The sequence below is a fragment of the Lemur catta genome, chromosome 9 (assembly GCF_020740605.2).
Source record: "Lemur catta isolate mLemCat1 chromosome 9, mLemCat1.pri, whole genome shotgun sequence".
NCBI classification, from domain to species: domain Eukaryota; kingdom Metazoa; phylum Chordata; class Mammalia; order Primates; family Lemuridae; genus Lemur; species Lemur catta.
In genome coordinates, this window is record NC_059136.1 from 84,173,919 (window position 1) to 84,195,671 (window position 21,753).

At 40.4% G+C, this 21,753-nt stretch overlaps 1 protein-coding gene across 3 annotated transcripts in view; it reads right to left on the bottom strand.

The window, feature by feature from the left end:
• The window catches only part of PREX2 (phosphatidylinositol-3,4,5-trisphosphate dependent Rac exchange factor 2), a 274,675-nt gene extending 253,409 nt beyond the window's left edge, over positions 1 to 21,266 (bottom strand). Inside the window, exon 1 of one of the 3 annotated variants that reach the window (XM_045560617.1) lies at positions 20,899 to 21,182. In XM_045560617.1, coding sequence (XP_045416573.1) covers positions 20,899 to 21,015 — 117 coding nt within the window. In that variant the 5' untranslated portion in view covers positions 21,016 to 21,182. Of the gene's footprint in view, positions 1 to 20,898 lie in introns of all 3 variants that reach the window. The other 2 variants (XM_045560618.1, XM_045560619.1) reach the window with 2 other exon arrangements.
• Between the last annotated feature and the right edge of the window lie 487 nt (positions 21,267 to 21,753).

The following is a 21,753-nucleotide window of genomic DNA, read 5'->3' on the forward strand; positions in this document are numbered from 1 at the left end:
TATTTGAATTGGATCTTGAATATGGATATTCAAGAAGAAGGGAAAGTTATCCCAGCATAAAGAAGAGCCTAAGCAGAGGCAGAAAGGCAGGTCCGCAAGATGTTTGATGGATCGATCACTTGAGAACTGAATAATCCTACAGAGTGGTAGCTATAGTAAGTTCAGACAGAAATGATAAGGGCCTTTTTATAAAGGTTCTAGAATGCCAAGTAAGAAATTCGGATGTTTGAGCATCAAGGAGGTGTTTTCTATGATAAACTGAAATAAGAAGATAAAAACATTAGTTTAGGAAGATCGACCTGGGCATGTTTGTTGACTGTATATCACTCTGCTCTTCTTCCGTTGGCATATATCCCCTGAAAGAAAGGGAGACTAATTCACAGAATAGGCATTGGAGGCCTGGGTAAAGGGGTATATCTAGAGACATTTAGAAAGGGCATTAGGGCATTGAGACTGGTAGGATAGGGATGAAAGATAAGGAGACAAAGATGACTTTGAGCCAATCCAAGGAGACCAGAGAAGGCCAAGTATAGAAATGGCGTAGGAAGAAAGACGGGTTGCATGTCCTCTAAAATAAAATGGTGAGTTCAATTTTGCACATGTAGAGTCTGAGGCAAAGCGAGATATACAATGCAATGTCCTTTAGGTAGAAGACATGATCTTACGACTCAAGATCTTAACTGAGGTGATATAACCGAATGTGATTTATGTAAAGGTAATTGCAGAGGCCTTCATGAGTTGATAAACTTGCTGTAAAGAATAAAAGATATAAAAAGGGAATGAGAAACTAAGAAATGAAGAGTTGGAAGAAAAGGGGGTAACTGTAGAGTTTCATCAATGAATCTAAGGGAGGCCCTTAGGGAAGGGAATTTCACAAAAGTGACATTGATGAACATCACCAGGGAAGTGAAGCTCACAATTAGGACAGATCAAGAGACATGGGTAAAAGACGATGTTGGGAAAACTTTATGAGTCTTTCTTCTAAAGACAAGGGTCAGAGCCGGGCGCGGTGGGGGGGGGGGGGGGGATGACTTGAGGTCAGGAGTTCAAGACCAGCCTGCACAAAAGCGAGACCCCCGTCTCTACTAAAAATAGTAAGAAAATGGGCCGGGCAACTAAAAATAGAAAAAGTTAGCCAGGCCTAGTGGCACACACCTGTAATCCCAGCTGCTCGGGAGACTAAGGTAGGAGGATCGTTTGAGCCCAGGAGTTTGAGGTTGCTGTGAGCTAGGCTGATGCCATGGCACTCTAGCCTGGGCGACAGAGTGAGTCTCTGTCTCAAAATAAATAAATAAATAAAATTTAAAAAAAAGAGAGAGACAGAAGCGTCAGGAAGCCAGATTGGGAAATAGTTGATAGAGGGCGAGAAAAGCAGTAAGTTCAGCAGTAAATACAGCAATGTAGTCAAGGAATCTATCTGAAAGCTTTGGGAGAGAATTTACACAGCAGCTCAGAGAGGCCATGAGATTCAGAAGAGGTTTTACTCATACTTCTCAACACCAAACACACCTAACTACATCTGATGGCATGGACAGAAAGACATTAAAGTTACACTTTTGTTCCTTATACACACAGAGTGGTAGTAAGTTCTGCGGAGATCACCAGTGGACTTTATTACAGAAATGACTACAACCAGAAATCAAGGGCTATTACTCTCTCGGCCAAAAGTAAAGACACGTGAGCCTCTCAAAGCAGTGAACTTTAATTATACCTTTAGAAATAAGGAATAGATGAAAACAAAACAAAACCATTAAGGAATCTTGCATGAAACAAGTGGCTTCACACAAATCAGTTTCTCGCATTTCACATCTCCCTTGGCATACATATGCTTATGTTCACAAATTGGCATTTAGAAAATAACCCTCCATATCTCATCACAACAAAGAACTTCGGAAAACACATCAGCCCTCTGTGGGAATCCTCTAAAGACTTTAAAATATTAATTTCTACAACCTTCTTATTTCCCAAAGTAGCAAACTTCCTGCACCACTAATTACTGTTGTCTTATTGCCTTGCTCAGACACATGGAAAATGATTTGCTGATTGCTTTCTTCCTAAGTTAAAGCAAAATTTTAACTATATCTTTTCCACTACCAGCATTTCTCATTACTATTGAAAAGTATTATTGAGTAACTATTGGATTTGACATCTTATAAATGCAGTCTCCTAGCTCATTTCAGTTTTCTTTAGCTTCCTCTTCGATGTTTAGTTACTTCCTAGTTTTATAAGTTAATTTTATCAGGGCATATCTTTTCAAAATTCATTCTGTTATCAATATTATGTACTTTTTAGGGGCATACTGGAAAATATTATTTATCTCAATCCTTGATTGATATATCTATTATATTAATGCCATTTATTCATTTCCCTGTATTTCTCAACCCTACCTACACGTTAGAATCGCCTAGGGAGCTTTTTAAAAGTACTGATTCTTGACTTCCCACCCACTCTCCCCCCACCCTGAGATTCTAATCACATTGGTCTGGAGTAAGGCCCAGGCATCATATTCCCTGCTGATTTAGTCTTTCCGACATTTGTTGGGCTTAAAGGGTTGATCTGTCTCCAGTCTCACCTGTGCCCAACAGAGCCAGTCCTACACTCTACTGCTAAAAGCCTGCCTCCCGAATGACTCTTTCTGAATCAAGGCTCAATTCTGTGACCCCCTTGCTCAAAAACCTCCCCATTGTCTGCTAACCTAGTTTTAAAGTACTACTTCTGGCATTCAAGCCCATCCGCCATTTGGCCCAGGCTACACCTTGATCTCCTCCTATGTCACTCTACACCCCTACGCTGCTACTCTATAGCAACTCCTCAACTGGAACATTTTAATCACTGTTCTACAAAAACAAAACCGTGGAAGGAGACAACCTTTCCAATAATTCCCAGCAAAAGTATAATCTATGCAAAAACCAGGGGCTTTTACTCTTTGTTACTAGAGCAGTAGATAAAAGTGAATCTGTTTGTATTAGGAAAATTAGCATAAGAATAATAATTGCAAAACAGCTCATATAGTGCAGGCCCTGTTGTTCCAACAGGTGGACGAAGGGAGGCCTGCACCCTCAGGTTGTGTCCTGACTCTCACAGCTCTGAGTAGGCTCCTATATGACAGGAGTTGTATCAGTCGTAGAAGAGGAGAATGATTTTCTTCTAATTTATTTCACATTTCTTACTCTGAAGTCGAAAGAGGATTACCTCTTGATCAATAACTACAAGAGCTACCAGTGTGAGAACTCTAACGCCAAGTATTTTGGTGTATTTTCCCAAACTTGCAGCCCAGCAAAATCTCTGTAGGAGGTTGGTGGGGCTGAGAACTGCAAAGTAAAATATTAGGCTTTATTTGTAAATTGGTTCCATCAGAGACATAGAACCATAAAAATAGATTAGGGGTATTGTTATTTTTGCTGGGATAATTAATACCATGTTGTTGAAAGGCTGATGATCATTACAATATTTCTACATATGAATAGGAGTAGCTTGCATTTGAGGTTTCGGGGTTTGGAGTTCTTTATTGTTGCTTTTTGGTGTGGGGCAGAAGTTTGATGACCAAACTGTATCTGAACTTTATACTATGAAATTTAGTTTCTAACTTTACACTATGAATTTACTACTATGAAATTTAGAGGCTACGACTCTCTAAAACTCTAAGAAACAGATTAAGATCTGTTTAGATTAATGGATTAAGATTAACCTCACTTTCAACAAGTGTTATTCAAATATATACTATCAGGTTAATAAAGAAAACCACTTTGCACTTGGGTTTGTCAAAATGGAGATAGCTCGCTGGGCGTGGTGGCTCACGCCTGTAATCCTAGCACTCTGGGAGGCCAAGGCAGAGGGATTGTTTGAGCTCAGGAGTTCGAGACCAGCCTGAGCAAGAGCAAGACCCCGTCTCTACTAAAAATAGAAAGAAATTATACAGACAGCTAAAAATATATATAGAAAAATTAGCCGGGCATGGTGGCGCATGCCTGTAGTCCCAGCTACTCGGGAGGCTGAGGCAGGAGGATCGCTTAAGCCCAGGAGTTTGAGGTTGCTGTGAGCTAGGCTGATGCCACCGCACTCATTCTAGCCCAGGCAACAGAGTGAGACACTGTCTCAAAAAAAAAAAAAAAAAAAAAATGGGGATAGCTGATTTCTCTCTTACTATTCTTCCATACTTCCAGAATCTTTAAGCAAATTATAACAACAGCATAAACAATCAAGGGGAAGAAATATCTAAGGTACTCAGAATTAGAATAAATTGAGCTATACAAATTTTTACTATGTGGCATTCAGCCCGAAGTCAGACCGAGGTGACGGGCAAAAGATTCTCCAACTCTGTTCCTTTTGTTTGGAGCAACCCATTTCACCTATACACACCTAGGCTGTATGTGAGCTCGAGAAACAGCCTTCTGATGTGTATACAGTGGTAGCAAAATGAACCCCCTGACCAAAATAAATAGCACCCTTCAAACAAGCTGTCAGGAAGGCTTTCAAGCTTTTCCTAATGGTTCCGTCTCCAGATGAGACCAGACTTGATTTATTAAGGAAGGTCCTGGGGGCTGGCAAGTGTTCTTTGAAATTATACAATAGTCATAAAACATTAATAAACCTTCTCAGGTAGAAAATGACTAGGGGAATAACTGTTAATATAAACAGACTAGCTCAAATGATTAATCATCTAAGGAAATAAGTTTAAAAGCAGTCAAAATTTACCTCTCCTTGGGTTACAATTATTGGTCCCAATCCTTATTACTAAGGGATCATCCATCCCGCAAAAGTTATCACAAGCCTAAAGTGGACACTCTAAGCTATGTGGTCCGTCCAGGAAATGGGTCAGTCCTCTGCCAGAGGATCCTGCACATGAAAGGTACAGAGAATGACCAGCCAGAGTGCCTGCAACGGGGCTGAGCAGCAGGAACCACATTTCTCAGGTCTGAAAGAGGGCAGAGATCCTCTGCAGCTGCTTCTTGAGCTCTGGCAGTCACAGACCACAGAGACCTTAGCCGGGTTAACCCTTGAGCTTGGTTCCTTTCGTGACCCTCTGCCATGATCAGACATTAGACGGGACTCTACATGCAGCCTAGGTTCCCACTGATAACCCCAATCAAATTCACTGTGCTCTTGCTAAACCAGCACCACCAGCACTCAGGGCCCCCTGGTCAGACCCTGGCACGGTGACCTCATTCACAAAGCAGTCTAATGACCTGGACGGGCAGAGGGAGGCAGAAAAGCTCAATGCCTCCAAGAGCTCCTGATGGACTGAAATTCCATTATAGCATTTAAGGGCTGTCATATATCTGATTTCCCTCCTAAACCCTGTACCCTGCATTATTTCATTAGGCAAGTCGTGCCTTTAAAGCTCCCCATATACACTGTGCATTCCTGTGGTGAGTTTGGTGCCACGGCTATTAGCATTAAGGCTGACTTTGTCCTCATTTTGTCGTATGCACACCACAGTCAAATCCAGTTCCATTGATAAAGGATAGATAAGAAACCCAGGATTTTCCTTATTTTGAAACAATCAGGCAGACAAGTCACAAACAGCACAAAAGAGAAGTGAATGGAAAAGATTTCAACTTTCTGCGGTAATTGTGTTTGCACTTCCTCTCAACCTTTATGATGTATTAGCCATAGAAAGGTCTCCTTCAAGAGAAAAGGAAAAGGAAAGCACATAACCTTATCAAAAAATACAGACAGCTAAATCCCTTCCCTTCAGTTATACTTTTTTTAAAGCCCAATATACACTAAGTATAATTATTCACCAATTTCTATTCTGAAGTTGGTAATGACGATAGCAATAAATCCGTTTCCCTGCCTTTGTGCTATGAATTCAGTGAACTGAAGAATGAAGTTCCACAAAAAAGGCTGTTTAAAAAGTATCATTTATAGAACTAACCCCGGAAAAAAATGTCAGCCCCAGAATTCGAGCTTCCAGGCTCTTAACAATTAGGCAAGAAGCAAGGCCCCTGGATGCTGAGGAGAAAGGGAATATTTTCCACAGTCCTTAAGTGACCTCTCCCCTCCCCAGTCTCTGGCAGACGCTCCCAGTGGCACTTCCTAGGCCACAAAGGGGCTGCATCCAGCTGTCCCCAAGTGTCTCAAGGGAGTCACTTCTATAGGGCCATCAGAGAGACAATACCATAGGAAGAAAGGGGCAGGACTTACAAGGTCCCCTTTGTCCTTCCTACTCCCTCTCAGGGAAAAGCCTTACATGAGAAAAAATGTCTGAAAGCACTTCATACCTTAGCTTTTAACTCACGTCTCGGATTATCTAAGGCAGTGACCATACAACTGCCTTTAGATGCGGCTGCACATTCAAAATCTCTGACTCCCACCCCCATCCCACTTGTTCAGTGCTTCAGTCCCCTCACTGCTAGGGACACTTGATTTCCAGCAGAAGCTTTTCAGCCAATGCAGCTCATGCTGAGCCCCACCTGTGACAAATTCTAACATGGCTGCTGTTCCCACTGGACACAGAGGTGCTGGGGCATGAAACTTCATTGACAAAACGCCCCACAAATTAAGCCCCTCAATGGTATAAACAGAACACAGTGAGGCAGCATTATTTTTAGTATATGCCTGTTACATCTACTAAACATATATGCCTGTTATGGTAAAGTCAATTTACTAGAAAATGACAGCTAAAGAATTACACTAGTCAAAGCCAGACATCTTTATTAGCAATGTACATCTGGGTTTATTACATTGAAGAATTAGACAAGAAACCTGATTGGCACTTTCCTCATGGAGATTGCCTGTTAAGGTTAACGGTGAATAAGAAAACTTATTTTCAAATATTTTCAGGGATTTATAGAAAGAAGCATGACAGAAAAGAGTGAATGCCTGCCTTCTCTTCCCATATAAAATGTCAAAATACACATAAACATTCCTCTTTTCTGCTTCATTTACTCTCCTGGGCACTTAAGACTAGCTGATATACCATATATTTTACTCATTTCTCTTGCATCTCCTGGGTTAGAGTCAGAGCTCAATGAAAGCAAGGATTTTTTCATTCTTCTCAGGGCTACATCCTCTGATCCTAGAACAGTGACTGGCATACAGTAGGAGCTCAGTAAATGTGCCTTGGAACATTAAGAATAAAAATGTCTGGACTCTAGGTTTCTGAAAACAATCACTGCAGAGAAAAAATCACAGTGCTGAGCATATTAGAGACATGATTTAGACTGACCTGACCCATAAAATACACAATGCTGAAAGTAACGTTTTGCACAAATTAATGAAGTAGGTTTTGGGTGTGAATAAAAAATCACTTTGATTCCATTTTGTGGTAATTTTTTTTACAGATTTTTTAGTTCTATATTATTTTTAAAAAACAAATTACTGCAAATTTCACTTAACACATATTCAATACTAAGTTAATTATAGAATATCATAGAGGGGTTGGAACTTTGAATTCTGACAGGCTGGAAAATAAATAATTCATAGGGAAGATACATAGTAAAACATAGTAAATCTACAGGCAATTTTGTTCTTTAAATCTAACTAGCAGACTTTTCCTTTTTTTAGAAATTTATTCAAATATCCTGACTATCTAGATCTCTCATTAAGATTTGCCTATATGTTCACTGTGCCATTAAAGTTGAATCTGATCCAAATCCCTAGATATAGATATGTGTATGTTTAAAATTGAGGATCCATTCAAGTATCAACTAAGCTATCAAATTTTCTGACAGTCTAACTTATGTTCCTCATAATTAAGTCAACCTTAAGTATAAACTAACAAAAAATTAAAACTTAAATTTCAAAGAATATTTGCTATTCTTAAAAAGTTTCACCACACAGAGAATATCCAATTTATACATGAGAATTACTAGCTCACTGAGAAATATACAGGAGAAACATCAACTTTGCATATTTTAATTGAAAGCGATGCTCTTCTATTCGTAACATGATTCCCTTTTGGACCCAAAGATTATATGATTGTGCTAATTGTCTTTGCTAGAAACTGAGGAAAATGCCCTTATCTATATAACATGGTCCATTTATCCACCTTCATTCCATGACCACCAGAATGCCACTTATTCTCCCTTGCATAGCATATCAAAAATAAGTAGTTCTGGCAAACAGAACACTCTTAGGAATAATGATCATTTTAACAATGGATTCACTTCATTTGCGTTTAAATTACATTAATGCTTTCTACCAAAGCAATCTATGGAATATCCATTGAATGCAGAGCAGGGCACACATTTTGGAGAGAAGTATCCATTGAATGCAGAAGAAATACACACATTTTGGACGGTGTATATATTTTATATACATACACACACACATATACAGACTAATTATATGTGTGTTATATATGCTAATTTTATATATACACTAATTTTACACATATGTGCCTCAAATAGCTTGTAATTTAATCACATATACGATAACCACATGAGCTACACTTTAACACAAAACCAAGGGTTCAAACCTGTTAGGAAGTACTGTAAATATAAAGACATCCAAAATGATCCAAGAGGAATTAACTCAAACTGAAAATAGTATCAGTAATGATGTATGTTAACAGATACACCAACGGGAGAACTAAGGTTGTCTATTTTTAAAAGGTTCATTGTGTTTCCTTATTTCTGTGAGGGGAACTCCTGACGGCTGGGTAATCTTTGGCTACTAAGCGCTTGCCTGGCTGTGACCCCGTCTTGGATTGACCGTAAGCTTCTGTTACCCTCTTGCTCTTCATGGTTTGCCTGAAATGAACTACTGTTCCTTCCTGGCTGCTGGCTTCTGTGTACTTCCGGAGTGAACAAGTTCTGTGTCCTGGTTCCAACATCTGCCTGGGTTTTCCTAGTCCTGATTAATCATACTATTCCCACAATCCAGAAATGCCCAGGCCAGTGAATCATCAGCAAAATGTCCTAGAACAGCTGTACGATGGATCTACTTAGAATCCCTACTCTCCCATTTAGGAACTGACCAAAGTGTCCTCAGGTGTGAGTTACAATGATCCAAGCCTTGAAGACAGTTGTACACTGTAAGTTATATACAAATATACAAATATGCAGTGCCTAACACATTACAAGCACATAACACAAACAGGATTTCCATTGTATCCTGGAACATTTCTTTCCGAAAACTTTAGGAAAACTTTTAAATTACATAAAATTTTCAAATCCCCTAAAGCTTTTCTGTAATGAAAGCCAATGAAAAAAGAAGAAGAAAAGAAAAACAACCTTTAAGGGAGCTCTGGAGCTCTTATAAACTTATGTGAAGAGATTGACAAATATTAGATGGATTTGTATGTGGACAAGAATATATTCTTTAAAGGGAAAAAAAATCCAAATTATATTTTAAATTCAATAGATTCTTACAGTAAAGGAATCCAAGAGTTAAAATAAATGATATTCTGAGGACAGGAGACTAAAATATCAATGGATTCAAAACATGGCAGAGACTGCTCTTTGCCCTTCAATATTTGTTCTCCACATCTTTATTTTTGTGTACAACTCCCTAAGTTTCAGCAGGGCACATGGTTATCCAACCAGTCAGCATATTTCCCAGTCTCCCTTAGAGCTGGACTGGCCATCTTACAAAGATCTGGCCATGGGATGAGAGTGAAAATGATGTGTGTGATTTCTGGGTCACATCCTTAGAGCACTTGCCCTCCACTTTGTCTCTCACTGTCCATCCCCCTGGGGCTGGAATGTGACAGGGACACTGTCACACATTGTAAGTTAGCTTCAACAATATGGACAAGAACAATGTCCTACTGTATTGGTTCCCCCACCGTTTCTGCCCATTGGAACCACCTGGAGAAAATACATAAAATACTGATGCCTGGCTCCCACCCCCACAGACTCGGATTTAAATGGTCCTAGGGGATGGCAGGGCAATAAGATAGAAGAAATGGGGAAGGGGAGGATCTCTGAATGACCCAATGCAGCTGAGCTGCTTACTCCCCTGAAACACCGGTGGGCAACATTTAATCAAAAAATTAAATAACCAGAATTCCAAGAGAGGACATAAGAAAGGCTATGTTGATTACACACAGCTTTCCTATTCACAAACAATCTTTCTATATTGTTTAAACTACTGTTATTTGGTCTCAGTTAAAGCAGCTGAACAAATATCCTTACAAATATACATAATAAACACAAAAATTCTGGCCTTCAGAAAAAGGAATCTGTAAGTAGAGGTTAAAACAAATGCTGTTCTTTTTCTAAAGAAAAAACTAAACTACACCTATAGCCAAAAGAGAGTGCAGTTTTAGCATAATCCAGGGAAATCATAGCTGAGCTAGAGAAGATTTATTAAAGAAAAACTAAAAGTAAACTAAAAATATTAGGAGTATTCAGTTTAACAAGACAAAGGCAGAAAAATACATTAAAGTTGGCCAATTCATTAATGATTTGCATAAGTGTATGAGGACTTGGTATCAAAATGTGATGATTTTAGGACAGTTAAATAAATATTGACTTATCTTACAGGTCCATTTTGATAGGACATAGATTAAACTACTTTAATAAAGAAGTGATCTCCTTCTATTCTGTTGCACTGTCACCCTGAACATGTGACGTCCACTTCATGGTCTAAAATGGCTGCCCCATCACCTGCCATCACATCCCCATACCATTCAGGGAGAAGAGAGAAGGAAAAAAGAGTGCATACTCCTTCACTACAAGGGCACACCTTGGAAGTGACCCACGCCACTTCTACCCACTGCCCAGAACCTATATATGTGCTCACACTTATTTGCAAGGGAGGCTGGGAAATGTGGTCTTAAACTGGTCAACCATGTATGAAACCAAAACTTTTATCACTACAGAAGAAAAGCATATTGGGTAGTGGGGGCAATTAGAAGTCTCTGCCAGAGGTTTTATTATGAAGAGGTACAAGAAAAATTGAGATAACATTTTGTCTAGAATACTCAAAATAAATTTTGTAAAAATATAAGATATATAGATACAAATATATTTCTATATAATACATTAAAAATATTAAAGTTATATGAAGTCAAACATGACATAGACATAGATTGTAGAAAATGAAAGCCCCCTTCACCCCTATCATTTTACCTCTGGGAAAATAAGGAATTATTAAAGTCATCTTGGAATATGTGGGGGTGGGACTAACATTTAGGTCAATTAGTATAGTATAATAATGCCTTTCCATAGACCTTGCCCTAGTGCTACTGGCAGAAATAAAGCTTTGGAATGGGAGATGTTATTTCTGGAATCCTAAGATTTCTTTCTTTGGGGCAATAGTCTCAAATAAGAAAAGGCTGGAACTCCAAGGGAGCATGAAAACAAGGCCAAGTGGAGGCATTACAAGGCATCAGGGAAAACATCATTTCTTGCACAATCTCTGAAAATGTGTCACCATCCATAAAGCCAATCCTACTGGCAAGAAGACAACTTAAATAGATAATTAAAATAGCAAAACTGGAAAAGCAAAGTCAAACATAGATCTCAACCCTTATTTGACTCTCTCAGAGAAAGAAACAAAGTTTTAAAATGAATAAAAATGTTTACCCATCCATAGTCTGTATTGCTATATTTTTGCTATAAACCCAGAGAGTACTTTTATATCAGTATTCTAAATTTAACCAGCTGGAGTCATTTCTTAAGTATTATACAATTTAACCTTTTCAAATGAAGGGCTTGCCTTTTAATGGAAAGTATGCATTTTGCATTAATGACAGAACACAATGTCCTTGGCTTCAACATTCTCCAGTAGAATAGGCCCTTTTTTGTACACTATGCTTAGCTATATGTAAGGCTAGAATACAACAAATTTATTCAAGAAATCAAACTCTGAAATCATCTTTACTAACTACAAGTGTTTAAAAATCATAACCTCAAATTATATCAATTTTCTTATAATTACAGTCATTTAATTCTTAGAGCAAATGCAATAGGATCATGAAAATAGGGAAAAAAATTTTTAAGTAGTTTTTATTAGATAAGTCAGGATGTGAACGATTAAGCTTAATACCATGGGAAAAGTAACCCAACCACACTTTTAAGCAATGAAACATTTATTAAGGGATGTTTTTCCTGAATTTTTGACTGTTTGAGACAACTATAATGTTGTAAATCAAAGATGATCTTGATTTTAATATAGCAAATAAAATTTTTAATAGATTGTAAATTCTTTGATCTACAATTATAATATAAATCAAAGATCTTGATTTTAATAGTTAATATAATTCTAATAAATTTAAATAATATTAATAAATTTGATAAATCTTTTAATAAATATAACAAAAATCCATCTCATGAAAAGTAAATATTATAAATAAGACTTTTCAAGAAATAATGCAAACAAAAACTACTTTTTTTTTTTCAGATAGGACCTTGCTCTGCTGCCTGGGCTGGAGTCCAGTGGCGTCCTTATAGCTCACTGCAGCCTCAAACTCCTGGGCTGAAGTTATATCCTCCTGCCTCAGCCTCCTAAGTAGCTGGGACAACAGGCATGTGCCACCACGCCCATCTAATTTTTTTTTTTTTTTTAAGTAGAGATGGGTCTTACTGTTGCCCAGGCCAAAAACAATTATTTTTAGGTCAAATTAATAGTGCTCAAAACACAGAACTAATAATTTTATTTGGTATGAAAACACAATGCCAAGTATATAGTAAAAGAATACCTAACAAAACACTGTTAAAAACAAGTACCGAGGCCGGGTGTGATAGCTCACACCTGAACCCTAGCACTTTGAAAGGCAGGAGGATCGCTTGAGTCCAGGAGTTTGACACCAGCCTGGGGAACATACCAAGACCCCACCTCTCCAAAAACAAAATTTAAAAAATTAGCCAGGTGTGGTGGTGCCCGCCTGTAGTCCCAGCTACTCAGGAGGCTGAGGCAGAAGAATGGCTTGAAGCAGAGAGTTTGAGGTTGCAGTGAGCTATGATGACACTGCATTTTAGCCTGGGTGACATTGTGAGACTGTCTCAAAAAAAAAAAGAAAAAGACTGGAAAAAAATGAAAGCACACCAAAATGTTGATAAATCGATGTTTCTTTTTTTAGTACAATGACTGATGTGTGCCTTAAATGTAAAATGGCAGTTCTATACAATTTGCACCATGGTTTAAAAAATGGTTGTCATTATTTCCAAGATTTGAACCTAATCATACTAGCTGTAATAAACGAGAAGTGCTTACTTCTCTATTTTAACTTTTAAATTTACATGATGCATTAAAGAAAGTCACATTTAAAAGAACACTTGTACAAAGACTGTCACACATGCAGCCTCAGACATCCAAGTTCAATTCCCTTTTCTGCCCCTGAAAGTGTATGTTCCAAATCTTCACCATTCTCTTCAGGGGACCTCGCTCTCAGCAAGAACAAACAACAAAACGAAAACAAAACAGAACCCAGACTACTCAGAGTTCAACTTCACAGAGAAAGAATGGCCACCAGGAAGAAACCTCCCTGCTTCCCTCTCCCCGAAGTGGCCCTTGGCCTCACCTGTGAGTTCCTTCCCGAGGAAAGCTGTCCCTCCCCTGGTGGCTCCCAGGCCAACCCCTCTCCTGCATTCCCAAAGGCTCTCCAGCTCCTCAGGACTTTCTCTATCCATTAAACCCTTCCTCGTGCTCCCAGGCTGAGAGGAGACAGGGGTCAGGACCCAGCTTGGTCCTGGGTGGGACCCTGCAAGTGCCAGGCTCGATCTGTGAGGTAGAAAAGACAGGAGAGGGAGATAAACTTGGAGTCTGTGGAGGGAAGAGAGGAGGAAACACTAATTACCTATCAAGACTTTTCCTACAGAAGCTGATTTGAATTGTAGGCTAGCCCTGTGGGATACTGTCAAATGTTTTTCAAATATGAAATGAAGGCATAATAAAGAGGCTGCGTAGTTTGCCCAAAGTGACACAGTGTGTAAGTTTCAGTGCCAGGATTTTAAACCAGGTCACCAGAGGTTCCCTAACCCATGCTCTGTGTCACGCAGGTCACCTCACTGTCTCAGTTTGCAGTATTTCTCTAAAACTCTTATTTATAAGATTTAGTTTTCAAGAGATGGATTTTGTTATTCTTTATTAAAAGATTTATTACATTTATTAAAAATATTTAAGTTTTAATTTAAATTTATTAAAATTATATTAGCTACATTAAAATAAAGATCTTTGATTTACATTATTATTACAAATCAAATTGTTCATTTTTAGCCTCTGCGATGACGTTTTACTATGGGAATGTTCCGCGGCAGGACGGCTACGTAAATTTTGCCAAAAGCCTACCTTGCCTTAGTGCCATGGGGACACTCCCTATGGTTTCCCTGAAGATGCCATTTGCCTTCCACCATGCTCTGTTGTAGCTGCTTTAATTCCCTTATTGTCTCCCTCCCCTTGGCTATCCTAATCTTCCTTAAACATCCCTGGACCAAATCATCCCCTCCTGTTACTAACCTATTTTTCTCCTTGCATTTAGCACCAAACTCCTTGAATAGTTTCTCCATCTGTCTCTACCTCTTCAGCTTCCACTCACATCTGACCTCATTCATACAATCTGGCTTTTGTTCACACACACTCCTGAAGCTAAAACCCCAATGGCATTCTGATTGCCAAATCCAGTGACCCCTCAGTCTTCACACTTCCTGTTTCTCCAAAGTTCTGACACTTTCAGGAGACCTTTCTTCTGGAGCCTAGATCCTTCTTTGGCTTTCAAGGTATCACTCTCCTGGTTCTCTGCTTCAACCTTTGATGGCTCAAAGCCATCTGCGGCACACTCTACTCTTCCTCTAACCTTTAAATATTGGATTTCCAACATCTTACCCTTGGTTTGGAGGTTTTCTTCCTCTAATTGTTCTCCTTGTGTCATCGCATCCACCCGATGGCTGCACCATATATGATCAATTTCTAGGTCTCAAACTTTTGTTCCAATTCTTTCTCAAGCTCCACATTCCTAGCTTCAAAAATCATAGCAGAATTTGCGGCTCAGCTCAAAATGTTCAAAACCAAATTCATTTTCCTTCTCACCATCCTATGTTCTCCATTCTACTTAAACCTCCACTGCTAAACGAAGTAACACAAAATACTAACGGTTCCACCCAAGAAATGCCTCACAGTTGCTGGGTATTTGGTTTTCTATGGTTTAGTTTGAATTATTTGTTTGTTATCTTCTACGTTGCTTCGGCCTTAGATCAGACATTCATCTAAACTTGACCCCATGCAATGACAAACTCCTAATAGGTAACCAGACTCCAGTATTTGTTCCTCAATCCTGTCAACAGAATTCCCTCTCTATGAAACAAATCTAATCTCAGTAGCTACTATTTTTACATTAATGTCATCGTATTATTATAAGGTATAATGATAAGACTGTTTCAGCCCCCAGCATGCCAGGCTCTGCCATACCAAGGTCACACTGCACACGCTGTTCTTTGGGGATGGATAAATCTCCTGCCAGCCTGGCACACTCCTCTTCATCCTTCAGGAGCCAGCTCTGTCATCACATCCTCCCAAAACTTTCCTGACTCCTCAACTCCCTTTGCTTGTGACTCTGCTGTTGTACTTCCCACATAGATTTGTGACGATCTGTACTCTTCTCTTTCCCCCAATAGATTATGAGCTTATTATGGATAAGGCCATGCCTCACTTCTCTCTGCATCTCCAGCGCCCAGCATAAGCTGCATTCATCTGCTCGGACTGCCATAACAAAATACCACAGATTGATGGCTTAAGCAGAAATTTATTTTCTTAAACAGAAATTTACTTTCTTCTGAAAGGTAGGAGTCCAAGATCAAGATATCAGTAGCTCTGGTTTCTCCTGAGGCCTCCGTGCTTGGCTTGCAGATGGCTGTCTTCTCCCTGTGTCCTCCCATGGCCCTTCCTCTGTGCGCACTCATCCCTGCTATCCCTCTCTGTCCAAATCTCCCCTTCTTTTAAGGACACTAGTAAGACTGGATGAGGGTCCACCTTAAGGACCTCGTTTTAACTTAATCGCCTCTTTAAAGGCCCTGTCTGCAAACACAATCCTATTCTGAAACACTGGGAGTTAGGGCTTTGACATACCGATCTTGCAGGGGGACATAACCCAGACCGTAACATAAGCCTTCAGCATAATGTGTTGAATCAATTCATCTTGGCCTGGAAGAGTCAGGTCATGCCTGAAAAAGGTTGTTTTCAGATTCAATCAAAGTCTGCTTTGTTTGCTTTTGCTTTGTTTGCCTGTTTGTTTGCTCATGCGCACCTGCTATTTACAAAGCACCATGTTTAGGCCAAGAAAAGCCCACATAGGAAGTCAACGCACAGTCCCTGTTCTCTGGGAATTTACCAACTAGGTTAGTGGCTTTCTAGCTGCTTTTGCAAAAGCACAAATCAGAGGAAGGTGGGGCTATGCTGAGAGAGGCCAGGGTGGAGAGCATGAAGGCCATAAAATTCAGCTTCCCCTCCCCCGCAGCAAGGGCCTCTGGAACTCCAAGGAGCACAATTTGAAAAAGCAAAGAGGTACACATATGTTAAGCCAAATCAGATGGTGACTATGCAATTGTTTAGTGTCATCTGTATGACACCATACCAACTATGGCTGTGGCCAAATGGAATGTAAAATTTTCTCACTGTCTTAAATTCAGTTAACTGAGCATTTACAAGAATACTATGAAAAGGGCTCCACTGACAGACCGGAAATACAAGAGGAAGAAGCAAAGAACAAACTCAAAGACATAGGGAAAGGGCAGAGGAGAACATAACAGAAACAAAAATTACATGTAACAAAGACTGATATGTGTGGCTCTCTAGAACAACTGCAGCATCAGAGGAAATATCAGTAATTACTTATGGGCCCTCCTATGAGCCAGACACTGGATCAAGACCAATGCAGCAACCTGGAGAAATGCTGTTACTCCCCATTTTATAGGTAAATGAAAAGGGGCTTGAGAAGTTTAGGAATGTGTCTGAAGATACATAGCAAATTAGAGACAGGACTCAAATTCTAAGGTACCCGAGGCCAGAGCCTGGACAGGCAACACAATTTTAAATGTTTTGTGTATGACAACATATGTAGCCTGAAGTCTTCATCTCAGTGTGCCAACAATGTGGAACAGCCATGCCATCTGGCTTGCCAGGAACAATCCCAGTTTACGTGTTTCCCCATGTAATTATTAATGGTACTCCTTTCACTCTCAGAAGTGTCCTAGTTTAGACAATAAATTATCTGGTCGTCCTGCCTCAATGCCACCGACTCACAGTGAAACTTGTCTATATACTTTTCGAGGCCCAGTGTAAGATAAAAATGTGAGGCCCCTTGTTCACAACACAGGAAACAAGTGCTGTTAAAGGTATTGAAATAGAAAGCTTTTTCTTTCAGGTATCTGTTCAGTCCCATCAAACTTCATTTGTAAAACACAAGTTCAAAGATAAAATTGGTAAGAATTTCAAGACAGCAAGAGCAGAGCTTTAAACTGAGCACAGGGTGCTTCTGCACTCAGAGCCCCGGGCCCCTGCACAGGACACACACCCGTGAAGCAGGCCCTGGGTCTACCCTTTCTCCAGCCACTCTGATGGGTCTGTGATCTTGGCTTGCTGTGTCACTGGTTACAAACAGGAAACAGGCTGGAACCTACCATTGTCCAGACTTTCAACACTAAATACTCTAGTATGAGGTTCATAAAATCATGTCTTTAAAAAAAGTGTTTTAGGGTATGTTTAACAAAGCACAAAATTTCATTTCCCAAGCAAAACAAGGACATAAATTTAAGAAAGTTAGATCACACTTGACCATTGTATCTATGACCTAGAAATAATTAATCTAGATAGTGGAAGATGATCTCAAATGAAAACTTAGAATCCATGAGATGAAATAATAGTGTGTTATAAAGTCTTTAATACCTCAGCACCTCATTGAAATCATGTTTCTGTTTAAAAACAGGTACTACATGTTGAATTTGAAAGGTTTTGTTGCATAAATTTATGTGTGCCTGAGAAAAACTGAAGAAATATCTACTATCTACTCAGATCAAATAGAAGAAAAACAAAAATCAGAATTTTAAAGATGTGTCCTTAAAAATGCGGTGGGAGGAGAGAGGATGGGTCAATTTATTGATTCATTCATTCATGCAAAAAGCATCTATTTAGTACCTACAACATCATAGGCACTGGGCAAAATTCTAGGAAGCTCAGACAAAGATATGCCCCTGTTCTCAAGCTTTCAGATGGTCTAGTAGAATGAGATCATGGCAAACAAATACATGCATCAACTACTATGGGTACTATGGAAGAAGTAAATATGGGCTAGAGTGGTTACAACACTGGGAGCGCTTGGAGAGAAACAGATAACTGAGCCTTGGAAGTCCAACAGAAATCCGCCAGGTACAGAAGGGAGGCCCCAGGAGGAACGAAAGCAGATACGTGAGAAAGCATGGCCCACCATGGGAAGAGCAGGCCTGTCTAAATGAGGGCAGACAGCTTAAAGCACAGAGCTTTGTTCACACAAGTAGCGTGTGCCTGGGTGGCAACTAGAGAGAAGCATAGGTTGATGCTATGGTGTAGAGAAAAAAAGGCAATGTTCACGGACTATCTGGGAAGATGCTCTTTCCTTAAAAGGCCAAAGAGTGGGAACCGAGGACAGAGAGGACTCAGACGTTGGAAAGATCTTAGTAAGAGAGTTTTCCCTCCAGTCATATGATCTTTTAATCAAGGGAAATAATACCATCTTGTTTGCTTATTTGTGGGCCTGTAAGTAATAATACAATCTTGGTAGAACTAAAAATATGTTTTCTATCTCTTTTACCTCTTCCTAATGAAGATAAGAGTTATCTTTCATCCATGTTAATGGCTTAAAGAATGACAAAAATGACTAATGACTACTCTAACAAATACTTAAATTTGACTTAGGAATGGCCTATCAATTTTTGCAACAAGTCTACCACTCAATTTTTTTAATACTATGGCTAATTTTTTTTAAAAAAACTTTTGTTTGTCTCCATTTCTGATCATTTCCTTAAGATAGGTTCCTAGAAGAAGAATTATCTGGCCAAAGGGTTTGAATATCCACAACACTCTTGGTACATGTTAGCATAGTCTAATATTAAAACTAGATTGACTATATCAGTTGCAGGTGACTGAGAAAACTACATGGGAATTAAGTGTTACCATAAATAATACTCCCAAAAAAGAATATCTAATAATGTATTATAAATAGATCTTAGTCTTTGAATAGTTAAAAGACCAAAAAGAAGCCTGAGTAAACTTTTGTTTAGGATGACATTCAGGTCAATTAGTGGGTCTGTGTGTGTAAACAAATACAAACACAAATAATGGACAAAGAAAAGGAAAAGTGGAAGAGTTTATAATTTCCGAATGAGATAAAAAGATCAAATCATAAGATTATGTTCTACTTATAAAAAAGGAAAATACAATTTATCTTACCTAACTCTATATAGTAATAAGTTTCCCACTGTAATAATCAGGTGTTAGGATCAGAGGAAAAACTGATATTTTAAATATAGATCAACAAATTGGCCTTTAAGGTAGATCAGGTTAGCTATTGCTGCAAATTAGGAGTCTGCACAATACTTTTCTTATATCCCTTCAGAAAAAGTAACTGCGTAAGAAATGACTCAGAGTCTTCAAAGGTCTGACTTTGTTACCATAAAAGTTTCATGAAAGGCAAATTTAAAGCTACTAAAAGCTGAATCTCCTTAAAAGCATGCTTCTTTAACAGTCATTGCTGTAAGGAAGTGTCCAATAATTCCCTATATCACCAATTACCAAGATATTCTCAAACATCTGTACATTTCCAGAGAACGTGGCCACTGGGGGCTCAAGCACATTGACTTTGAGAAGCCAACCTGAGCATTTTACATCACTTGAGACATTGTTCTTTCCTTCTTGCCACAGCCAAGAAGTAAATTTGCTCTATCATGATTGTAAGCTGAAAGTGTACAGATTTCAGAACACTGAGCAGGCATTTTGGCACTGAAAACATTTTCCTTCAGACCAGGGGGGGCATGGAACTGGGTGTTGGCAGAAGCAGGTTAGAGGATTTGAGTGAGATAGCAAAAGCTTTGAATGATGTTCTCCCAGATATCTGGGTGGAGAGAAGCCAACTCTCAAATTCTTTGTCTTTTCAACAGTGAATAGGAAAAATCCAGCTTTTAAGCGATGTCTCAGAAGTTACTTGCATTTGGTTTCCCCCCTCCTGCTCTAAAATGAATGAAAATATTCTCAAAGCAGACTTCAGTGAGTCAAGCAGAAACTTAGAAAGTTCGTGCCCAGTTCCACGAAATCCTGAAGTTGTTAGAGGAGAATTTTATTACACCATTCCCCTGGGCTCAGTATGGACAGGGGACCAAGAGCTGAGCGGAGGACTGATTTAAACCAGGGGGGAGGAGATCGCAGGACTAGGATGGGGTGAGCGCCACATGTAGCTTTAATATCCAACAGCTGCTAGAGATCATAACCCCGCTGCTCTTTCTGTACCCCCCGACCAGAATCCTATGTTTTAAAGATTATTATAACTAAAGGGACTTCACTGCCCTGTTCTCTGAAGTAACGAACTCAAGCTCCAGCAGATTCAAAGATTTCTTTCTTTCTTTTTTTTTTTTTAACTAAATGTACATGAATGTAGCAGACTAGACCTTTAACCACCAAGCCAAAGCTTTAAAACAAAATCTCTAGGGGAGGAAAAGACGGGGGAAAAAAATTACACAATGCAATTAAGCCTACCAGGGAGGGAGACAGAGAAAAGTCAGGGAAATGGGGCAGCCGGGCTTCCCAGCACTGGCGCTTTCTCGCTTTCGAGCTAACTTTTGCGTCCCAGAGCTCTCCAAGGCCCTGGCAACCCGGTGAGCGTCTGGGCTTCTACAGATCCCGGCCGGGGTCACAGCGCCCGCGAACGCAGCCTCGGCGCGAGGATTCAGGTGTCAGCGATGCCGGGACCGGTCCCCGGCTCCCCGCGCGGACAATGCCGCCCGCGCTTCCCGCGGTGCCCCTGCGTCGCCGCGCGGAGACACTCACCGACACCAGGAACTCCAGCGTGCCCACATAGTCGCGCTCGGTCTTCTGCAGCTCGCTGAGCACGCACACGCGCAGGCGGAGCTGCTTCTCCAGGTCCTTGGCGTTCTCGTCGCTCATGGTGGGCGGCGGGACACGGCGGGGGTCGGCCGTGCTGCGCGCTGCCCGCTGCCCGGCGGCGAGGAAAGAAAGTTGCCGCCTCCGCAAAGTCCGCAGAGGGACAGGCGACTTTACATGCTGGGGAGAGGCTGGGGCGCGGGGAGAGGGGGGGGCTCGCGCTGCAAGACCCGCGCGGCCGGCGCGGGACTCTGCGGGGCAAACTCCCGGGAGTGGGGGCTCCGGCCCCGGCCCCGCGCGCCTGGCCCCGCTGCTCCGGCCTCACACGGCCCGGGCTGGAGGGAAGGCGGCTCCGGCAGCCCCAGCGGTGACTTGGACATTAATCAAATGCTTTGTATCCATGTGACTCCGACCCTTTACCCTTCGCCAAATCTCAGGAAAAAGGAAACACAACCCTGGGAAGTGCTGCGTGCCAGCTAACTAAACACACACACACACACACACAAATACACACACACACACACTCAGCACTTGAGATGGAACTAACTGGAGGTTCCCAAACCTGGGAGCCACAGACTCCAAGACACAGCTCGAGGGGTGCTCCTGAGACTCCCGCCTATTGTTTAGCTTTAATGTGTTTTGTACAAATCCTGAAAGCAAAGAAACAAGTCCCCACGGTTACATAACTGGATGGGAACAAAAACAACCACGGTATTGACCCTCCCGTCTTTGAAAAGAAACACATTGATTTCTGGTTTTATTCAAGCACAAAACAGGTTTGCTTTTAAAACTCTCCAACTG